This window comes from Danio rerio, chromosome 9, assembly GCF_049306965.1.
Source record: "Danio rerio strain Tuebingen ecotype United States chromosome 9, GRCz12tu, whole genome shotgun sequence".
Lineage (NCBI taxonomy): Eukaryota > Metazoa > Chordata > Actinopteri > Cypriniformes > Danionidae > Danio > Danio rerio.
The window spans coordinates 5967501-5978475 of record NC_133184.1 but is presented as its reverse complement, the minus strand read 5'-3'; the positions used below and the strand labels follow the sequence as shown (position 1 = coordinate 5978475).

The window sequence follows — 10975 nt, the reverse complement described above, 5'->3', positions numbered from 1 at the left end:
ACAAGGCTGTGAAACACACAGTTGAACATTTGTTCACAAGACTTTTGAGAACTGGATCTTGTAGCCTAGTGCTTCAAAATGATGTGAGAATCATCTTGTTTACTTGCTCACAGAAAACAGTATAATGAATTACAATTTTTAAGTCACTTTCAGTGAAAATGGTCAATGCGAGAAGGCATGCACTATCATTAATATGCAGTGAGTCACACGTGAGAAGACAAAGACCTGCATAATGAGCTGCATGAGCCATCAGACATGAATTGGTTATTGCACAAGTAGACATATCAAGCTTTATATAAATATCGTATATCATCATCTTTGTTAAGCATTTGTAGTGTTTCCTTTCATTATAGTGACCTGTTTTTCTGACCACAGTCTGCACGCGTCTTAAGCCTGGTTTATACTTCTGCGTCAAGTGACCGGCGTTACTCACGGCGCATGCAACGAGCGTAGCTGTGCATTTATACTTCTGCGCGCGGTCTCTGTTGGTCTGCATTAACACTTCCGAAACGCTAGTTGGCAGTGAGGTGTAAATGTTCCTCTGTGTCGAGTTTCTTCGCTGCTGCTTTGCTTTTCCTGAACATTTCCTGGAGGTACAAGTGACTCAAACTCGCTCATTTTGAGGCAGGAACCGGCAGACGTGCAACAACTTTAACCATGAGGTAAACACAGAACAAAACTCTCCATCCCGAGCTCCTTCACGGGACTCCACACTTGTAAACAATCACTCGCGTCATTCGCGCGGCTCTCGGTCCCGCCCAGACTCGTCATCGCTACCAAGCCGACCAATCACAGAGCTTACGCTACGCGTTGTTTCGACGTGTAGTTACATTTTTTGAGAGGTGCATGTCAGTGACGCCGATGGCCACGGCGAAAGGCTATGCGTCAGTGCTGTAGCATACGCCGGCGTTTAACGCAGAAGTATAAATCAGCCTTTATGCAGACGCTTGTAATAACAATGCCTCGTTGGCATGTTCACATTAAAACGTATGAGATCAGACTGAGAAACTAGACATAGTGTTGGTTTTGTACTGGTTACTTTATCAAGCAATGTTTGTTTTCAACATGCATAGCTGCATTTAATAGTAGACACTTCAAGCTTTCTAGAGATACATGTCTCATCTCTGTGTGTTTTGAGTTTTAGCGCATTTTACTGACGTGCTTCTAAAAGCAGTTCACGGAAAGAGAAAAGCGGAAATGCCTACACTGTTTTGTTATTTTGCAAATCCACACACGTTTGTTGTTGTTGTGAGTGTACACAGCAAAAAGTAGACACATAACAGATTCGATTGATGTATTGATCTTATAATGATTGATTGATTGATCTTTAAATTAAACCCGACCCTACCCAAGCCTGTACACCTTGGGCTCTATTTTGACGGTTCATGCGCAGAGCGCAAAACGCAGGGCGTAAACGCTTTCAGGGCATGTCAGAACGCATTTTTGCAAACGAATAAATGAACAATAATAACCAAGTGTGGTCAAAATACTGAGTTATTTCCAAATACACCTGCCATGCCCCATATGGTCTAAAATTTCACAGGTGGACAAATCTAAGCTTTTTTTTTATAAAACAAATATAAATATAGATATAATAAATAATACTGATAATAATAATAACATTATACAAATATATATATAAAAAAAAAAAAATATATATATATATATATATATATATATATATATATAAATATATATATATATATATATATATATATATATATATATATATTTATATATATATAAATATATATATATATATATATATATATATATATATATATATATATATATATATATATATATATATGTATGTATGTATGTATGTATGTATGTATGTGTGTGTGTGTGTGTGTGTGTGTATGTACGTACGTACGTATGTATATATATATATATATATATATATATATATATTTATATATATTTATATTTATTTATATATATATATATATACCTGTAATCAAGCAGTATAGATTTAGAGACAGAAAGACAAATGCAAAAAGTTGGAAATATTTAATGACATGGGATAATCCTCCTACTTTTTTTTTTTTTGTTTAACAGGAAAGATAAGTAATGATTGTGTGGATCTTTTCACTAGTATCTGTATATTTTTAACATAATATATTGTGCTAATACATTACATACACAAATAACAATGATGCTAATACTTGCTAAAACGTACTGAACGAACCATTAAAATAAGATGTTTTCACAGAATTAGATTTGAAGTCACAACAAATAAAGAGCAGCAGGTTTTATTTAATTAGCATCTACCAGAAAATGAAAAAAAAGACGCTTTCTGCTTGGAATTGAATATTTTGTGCATTAAAAGTATAAGAAAGGAAGTTTAAATATATATTTGTTGTTGTAGATCCCCAATGGATTAGATACCTTCACTAATTGTAGCTAGATGAATTCACATTAGAAATACTAGAGTATCCATTAATCCTTTAATTAATGTTTTACAGTCTCTTGTTCAAATGGACATTTCCCCCTTGACAGATTGTACAGTATATAGTTGATCAGGTAAGTGCATCGACCTGTCAGTAAATCACAGCAGTGAAGATCTGTTGGTGTCAAAGTTTGCTCTAGAGTCTTTCGTCCTCACTGTCATCTGATGCTGAGGATGATGATGAGGAGGAGGAGGAAGATGATGAAGACTAGGGTAAGAAGATAAATGCTGAAGTTAGTATCGATTTAAAAAAACTGATGAAGATTCATGAGAATGTAATGTTCTCCAGGAAATTGTTTTTGGAACTTATCTAATTTTTAATATGCAAATTGTGAAAATTTGATACTTTATATTCTCAATACTTCAATGAAAAGGAAGATCAAAGGAATTTATTTGAAATAGAAATATTGTTAACACTTTATATTAAGGTGTCCTTGTTTCATGTACTTCCTGTAGTTATTTTCATTATGCATAATTATGCACCACTAAACCTGTGGTGTCAAACTCATTTTAGCTCAGGGGCCACATGAAGTAAAAATCTTCTTAAGTGAGCCGGACTGGTCCAAAAAATAGAGGGGGGTGGGTGGGTATGGGTGTGGTTGGGTACAACGCCTCCTTTTTCAAATGGTACATTTTCATATGACTATATAATAGCCACAAAAAAGCCACAAAACTGACAAAACTTAAAATAGATACACTTCCTTGTGAGATCACCTTTCAGTGTGCAGGGCTTCCCACTGGTTTGAAATATACTTGCAGTGGTAGCCTGATTGAAATACACCTTTTTCCCACAGCACATAAATGGTCAACTACATGCAACAAACAAAAAAATAATGTGTTTTTTTTTTTACTTGATTTGTATTTATTATGACACTGTTATACACTTTTTCTTTTCAATGGGTTATAGTTATTTTTAAAAAGGCTGTTGAAATAATAGAAATTCACTATTTATTTTACTTTTATGCTTTTTAGGAGCCATGTGCACCCACTGACAGGTAAAGGGTGCTCTGCTCTCTCTCTTTCCCTAAAGTTGCTATATTGGAATGACATTTACAGTATTGTCAAAGTTTTTAGATATGTATAAAGTATGTAATATATTAACATCATTAAATTAATAAAATATACAAATGAAAAATAAATATCAGAAAAAAATGAATAAAAAACATTATTGCCAAAAAAATTACAAGAATTACTAGAATAAAAAGAGTAGATTATTTAAATAAGACAAATAAGTTACCAAATTTCTGATGGTAAACAAATACTTTGCAGCCATTCTAGTTGTCATTTTGTTCTTTCCGTGTATAAAGTTTATCTGGGTCGTTTATTAAATGATTAATCATTTCATGTTTCTCTCGTGGCTGTGCGTGCGCCGCCAGCTGCGAAACGGTAATGCAAAATCCCATACAAATAACGGCAACTTTAGAAAGCGAAAGTAAATCCTGAATACTGGATATTTTTGGCGATTCAGAAACTACCATCGGATGCATTTAGGCGGAAAAGGCGCATCTCTGTGGGTCTGTGAGAATTCCCGTGTGAGTGACAGATCGCGCACACACAGAACCAGCAGTAGGAAATGTGCAGAGCGAGAGAAGATTTTCCACTGGTTAATCGATCCTGAATGTTTGGTTTTCTTGGACGGATACCAAAAAAAGTGTAAAAGGATGATGATAATAGTATTGTTTATGGGTCATCACCACCAAATATATCTGGCCGGCCCGCCCAAGTAAAGTGTATGTGTGAGAAGCACCGGCGTGGTATGACAGTATAGATGAGTTCTTTCTCTTTGAGATGGCTGTCAAACTGATGCTGATTCAGGCTTCTGAATCGGATGAAATTAAGTTTGCCATCCGGTGGACACAATTGGAACAGCAGTATATTTTATTGAAAAATTTCAGATCACAGAATGATCTTGCAGGCCGCATTAAATTCGATTGCGGGCCTGATCTGGCCCGCGGGCCATACGTTTGACACCCCTGCCCTGAACGCATAACAGGTAATCTAAACCTAACCAATTGTGTAAGTGCATGATAGCTCTTCTGTAGTTCCTACTACTGAATGGCTGCTGTGTGATTTGGACTTGAGCTGACATGATTATTGTGTTGTTGTTGTTGTTTTTAGAAATATTGCTTAGTGTATCTTTAAATCCTCACATTGTCTCTAAGAAACGTGACTATTTTACATATTGGCAGAATTCAGTGGCTAATTCTTACGAATTCATACAATTCAATTTGTTTTAACTCATTCATTCATTCATTCTCTTGTCGGCTTAGTCCCTTTATTAATCCAGGGTCGCCACAGCGGAATGAACCGCCAACTTATCCAGCAAGTTTTTACGCAGCGGATGCCCTTCCAGCTGCAACCCATATCTGGGAATAATCCACACTCTGACACTCACACACTTCGGACAATTTAGCCTACCCAATTCACCTGTACCACATGTCTTTGGACTGGGGGGAAACCGGAGCACCTGGAGGAAACTCACGCGAAGGCAGGGAGAACATGCAAACTCCACACAGAAATGCCAACTGAGCCAAGGTTGGAACCAGCGACCTTCTTGCTGTGAGGCGACAGCACTACCTACTGCGATACTGCCTCGCTGTTTGAACACATGGTTTTTAAAGAGAGGCGTGCCCCTAAACTCCACCCTACCCCTCATTCACTGTCAAAAATGTAAAAAATTGACTCAGCTTAAAATTTTGTAGGCAATAAACTTCAGGCAATTTTTAGTGTACTCAACTTAAATCTAGTCAAGTGCAGTAATTAGGTTGAGAATTTTCGAAAAGTTTGTTGCCTCAAAATTTGAAGGCGCAATGTTTGGGGATGAGCAAATCAAACACAAATGTACAAATTAAATCCTACAAATTAATATGAAATAACTACTAAATCAAAAATTTATAGATTTTCAGTACTGACCCTTGAACGTGTTGGAGCAGGTGGAGTGGCCGGTTTTTCGATGTCCTTTTCTGTGTCTTTCCTCCCATTCACCTGTGTGTAAGCTGGTGCCGGGACATCAGCAGCGGACTCTTTATTCAACAGCTGAGGGGTGATGGGAATCCCTTTTGCTTTGAGATGCTCATAGGCTTTTCTGTCGGCCACCAGAAGGACCAGCGTGTCTCCACTGTTGCGGATGAGGTTCACAACCTCCTCATGTGTGCTCATCTCCACATTCACTCCATCCACCTCCACAACAACATCCTCATCCACCAGCCCAGCTCTGTCTGCTGCTCCACCTTTCACCACCTGCCAGAAAACACATTACAAGCTTTATTCAGTTACTCAGGTTTATAATGATGATGAAAACCCTTTATTGGTCACATACACTTTTACATGTAGCGAAATCGGACCCTCTGACTGTACACAAACATCACACATGTCAGAGGAAGACAGGTCAAACAAGAGGTAGCTTTGAGAAAGAGAAAATTAGATGCATTTGGGAAAAAAAAGGTAGTGAAAAATGCCCCTCTCAGACTATCCTTGAAGTAGGACAGTGTGAGATCAGGGGGGAAAGCCCAGCAACCAGGCACATAAACACATAGACATAACATTGCGACAGGGGATGTGAATATAATCTGATAAAGGTGGCAGTCATCTGGCAGTCACCTGCCTACCTACACCGGTGCGTAAAAGCACATGAAGGCATGGGATGTGGAGGGAGGCAGTGATTGTATCTTCAGCTGTGTACATGTGTGTATAAGCCTGTACAGTCGCAACAGGTGTTCTTGGATCAGAGATCAGGAATTCAGAGCGTCTCGTTATCTTTTTTCCCGGGGGAAGTTGCTTGTCACCAGCCGAGACCATCTGGCAGGAGTATCACAGGGAAGCCAAAAGAGAAAAGGTGTCCAAATGTTGGTAAATATCTGCCAATTTTGCAGATATCTAATGTCTATCATTGGTTTCCAGGTCTGTCCAAATCTCGTAGCAAAGCCGCTAGTTTCCCCCTGATGTTTTCCAATTTGCAGTCTATGACCACAGTCTGATTAGTAGCAAGTCTGCTTAGCACCATTTCAATCCAGCTGGCCAGCTTGATGGGGTTTTGAGCCACACTGACCACTTTTATCAATCATTGATACCCCAGGCCCCCCCATCAGCCGAAACCTTGCTATCAAAGTTCAGAATAGATCGATATTTTCAATATCCTCTAGGGACAGAGCGGCCAGGCACATGACGCACCACTTCTCCCTCCCTTCCATCATGTATCCAGCAGCAATGGTTCCCGCAGGACAGTTGCGTTCCCCTGAACCCAGATTTCTCATCAAGAAGATGGTGTTAATTGCGTACAGAGACCAGTTGATAAAATATATAATTCTTTATTGTTTAGAGCAGTGGTTCTCAAACGTTTTTCATCAAGTACCACTTCGGAAAAAAATTGTCTTTGCAAGTACCACCATAAAAAAGAAATAACTCCTGGTTTGTTAGCACTTGGAAATGTTGCCTAGACCTCATAAATATAGGCTTTATGTCATCATATTCGTATATAAATCATTTTTGATAATTTCTTTAAATATATGTAGCATGTACATATTACATATTTGATTCATCCGCGTACCACTAGAAGGAAGCCTGCGTACCACTAGTGGTACACGTACCACAGTTTGAGAACCACTGGTTTAGAGAGAAGGGCAAGGAAAGCCTCAGAGAGAGAATAAGACAAGACAAGAGGAGCCAGCCAGGAGAGATATGGATGGGACAGGAAAAAAGAGTCTTCTTCGCCGAGAGCCAAAGAAGTGTCAATCACCAACACTTAAGTTGTATAACTAGTGTGATTTAAAGGGATAGTTCACCCATGAAGGAAAATGTATTCACTAGTTGCTTGGCGTTAATTGGTTACAAACCTTTATGAGTTTCTTTCTTCTGCTGAAGCTAAGATGTTTGAAGAAAGGTTGAAACTGGTAATCATTGACCATCCATAGTAGGAAAACAAATACTATGGGAGTTAATGGTTACATGTTTCCAGCATTCTTCAAAATGTCTTTTTTTGTGTGTGTTGAACAGAAAAAAGAAACTCAGGTTTGTGATAAGTGAAGGGTGAGTAAACGATGAAATATTTTTTAGCTGTGGGTGAACTCTCCCTAAGTCTGTCAACTTACAAAATGATAGAACTACAATAAAAATGTTGAACGCAGCATTCAAGTACTCATTAAAAATGGTAATATTTAATTTTATTGTTATTATTCAGCAGTTATTATACTGTCATACACTAAGATTTAGGTTTAAGTTAAATTTTCACAAGGGACAGTGTACATTACGTTCACCAAGAATGTAAATGTACCCAAATTAGTACAAAGACTAGTTTTCATTGGTAGTCTCTTTGCCAGATGTTAAAGGCCTATACCAAATAGATAAATAAAAGAGTAAATAAACAAATAAAAATACAAACTAAAAACAAAACTCAAATAAACAACATGATTCAACAACAAGATCAAAAGGCCTTGTCTTCACAATGTTGATTAATAAGAAAGCATTTATGAAAATTATGCTAAAATGACACTCAAAGAACAAAAAATTGTCGGTCTTATTGTATGTACTTGAATTGCATGTGACATTTTCCACCATTTTATAGACAAAGCAATAAATGTAATATTCAAATGTTTTAAAATTACATGAGTGAAATGTGTTAGGAACATATTCGATTTTGGTATTTTAAAATGCTGCAAATGTTAATTAATTTTATGTATTATTTGGTTTATATATAGTTTAGTCTAAATGTATTTGTTGAAATTGCATGAAATCAACATAAACCTGTTTAAAAAACATTAAAAAAAAAAGAATTAATGAATGCCCACACACACACCCATACAGTTATGTGAAAAAATAGGACATCCTATGAAAGACTGCGAGTGAGGGTGTCCTAACTTGGTCCACAGTTAGAATATGCATTTTTGCAGAATTGCATTTACAGAAGGTCTTGAAAAGTCTTTTCTTCAGTGTTAATTGTTTAGTTGTATTAACCTTTCTGTATTGTTAAAATCGAAATTAAATAATTTTTAAAACATTACAAAATACCCAGGCTTTCATAAGGTGTCCTATTTTTTTTTTTTTCTTCACATGACTGTACATACAGAATGTGAATATGGTATGGTAGAAATAAGGTTAGTGGCAGAACAAGCAAAAAAATAAAATAAAAATAAATAAAACAGGAAGAGACTGAAATTTGAATATTTGATTTTAAATTGTAATATTTTCAGTAATTTTGTAAAAAAAAAAATCTATTTTAAGTAGCTAATGTTATAGAATTTTATGTAGCTGCTTCTTACTCATTTCTTGTTCATGTGCAATGCTTATGATGCTTTAAAACATGTAAAAATGCTTAAAATATGTCATTCAAATGTGTGATTTTATATGCAATTCAGCTCTGTACAGTGTCCCTTGTTGTGAAAAGTTAACTTAAACTTAAATCTTAGTGTATGACAGTATAATAACTGCTGAATAAATACAATAAAATCAAATATTACCATTTTTAATGACCACTGAAAACATAAAGAGATTTCGATCATCAACAATTCTTTGACTGCACCTCTTGAATGTGCTGCCCGGGAACACCCTGGATGCCATTGAGATGGAAGCCAAACCCAGCAGAAGTTCTCTCCAGCCGGCACAGTTTGGGTTTGTGGTCAACATCTGCTGGTTCAGCTGCTGCTGGGACAGATGTGGGTGTGGCTGCAGGTGCAGGTGTGGCTGCAGGTGCGGGTGTGGCTGCGACTGCGGCTGCAGGTACAGCTGCAGCCACAGCAGGTATTGCTACAGCTTCATTGTCTGGATATCCGAGCAGAGATCCTCTCATTTCCTCCCAGTACAGAAGTGGAGAAACCCCACCCTATGCAACACATATATAGTAAAGTCAATGGTAATGATAGTACACTGTGATCGTGTTTTATTTTTTTAATTTTTTTTGGTAAATGCTTATTTATGTGTTCAATCGAACTTAAAGGGATAGTTCAGCTAAAAATTACAATTCTGTCATCATGGTTTACTTGACTTTTACTTGTTCTAAATCTGTGAGATTTTTGTCTTCTGAGTAACACAAAAGAGGAAGGATATTCCCGCCCATTGACTTGCGTCCTCAGTAGTGGACCAAGTGTTTTCATGAATTTTCTTTTAATTTTTTGAGCTACTCTGTCAAGTCCTGTTGTACTGTGCGGAGGACATCCTGGGCTTTCTAGTGGTATGCCCTTTGATTGGCTGGCATGTTAGGAACCACTTCTTACACTGCATCCAAAATGGCCGACATACAAACAAGCACATTTTATGGGAAGGAGTGAGGCATGTAAATTTTTGCTTTTTAAATGTTTTTTTACTATTATTATTACGTTTATATTTGCTTATTAAAGTGTCAGGAACAATATATTTAGCTTACAAAGCTGTTAAGTTGTTTGTGCTACAAAATATGTTATAGTGGTATAAAACTATAGTGGGCACCAGGACCATCTTAATGTAATTAATGACTGCATGTTGTAGGCAGAACTGAAGCAGAGAGGATTCTTTATAAGATAGTTGAGGGACACTGGCTAATTTTTTCCAGGGACACTGGAAAACATGACAGAAGAGGTAACTGTGGGCTTTTCTTGAAGATTAGACTAAATGAGTCATTACATTATTATTATTTTTTTACTTGACACGTAATTGTGAAGTGAACTGAATAGTAAATGGTTCAGAAATGTGATGCTGTTTTTATTGCGCTGTCACCGTTTAATGACGCCATGTGTCGAGAAAACTGAAATTGTGTGGTGGACGTTAGCAAAGTCTCTTTAAGGCAAGTCATTTCACTTGCCGGCCATCTTTGAAACATCTTTCGGGCAGTATGCTCGGGCATTCTGTTTGAATGGGGAAACATCAAATTCTACACTTTTACACTTTTCCTCAATCAAAAGTATACGAGTGACACATCTTGTATATTCTTTAGTCTTAGACGTCGACAAAGAGCATAGAATCACTAAGAGGCGACACTCTAGTGCGATTTGGGGAAACAGCCACTAGATGGCGCGGCGGCCATTTTGGAATGAAATGTTCGATTGTTGTCCAATAGAACAACAGCATATTAGAAGTCTGTAAAATAACTATCAAACGTGCTGATGATTGTGATAGTAAGTGTTGTATTTTCGTCTTGCAGGTTGTATCTCAGCTTTAATGCGCTTTTTAAATAAAAATGTAAATAAAAAACAAAGTAGCTGCTTTCCATCATGACGACAATAAGATCCAATGGATCGCTTTTGCCCCGAAATGGCGTAATCCGGGGCTGTTGCTGGGTGCTGTTGTTGCAATGGAACGTTTTGAGTATCCCCTCTTGGTGATTCTATGCTCTTTGACTTCGGTCACGATAACTTTTATTTCCTGGTTTTGTTACAGGAATTATTCAGTTCAGGTCAAGAAGGTTATAATAGTTCAGGTCAAGAAGAATAATAACGATGCTGTTATAATGATACAATTATAACGGCCTCATGACAATCATGTTTATGACAGATTTATGACCAGTTATGTTGCCTTGGTAATGTCAAGTTGTCATGACAAAGACATTGCGAAAAATGT

The 10975-nt window shown here is 37.0% G+C and overlaps 1 protein-coding gene across 2 annotated transcripts in view; it reads right to left on the bottom strand.

Annotated features, from left to right (window-relative positions):
- Positions 1 to 1996: 1996 nt before the first annotated feature.
- Positions 1997 to 10975, bottom strand: part of pdzk1 (PDZ domain containing 1) — a 30402-nt gene continuing 21423 nt past the window's right edge. The window contains 3 exon segments of one of the 2 annotated variants that reach the window (NM_001128670.2): positions 1997 to 2660; positions 5366 to 5692; positions 8967 to 9266. In NM_001128670.2, coding sequence (NP_001122142.2) covers positions 2589 to 2660; positions 5366 to 5692; positions 8967 to 9266 — 699 coding nt within the window. In that variant the 3' untranslated portion in view covers positions 1997 to 2588. 2 annotated transcript variants of the gene reach the window in all.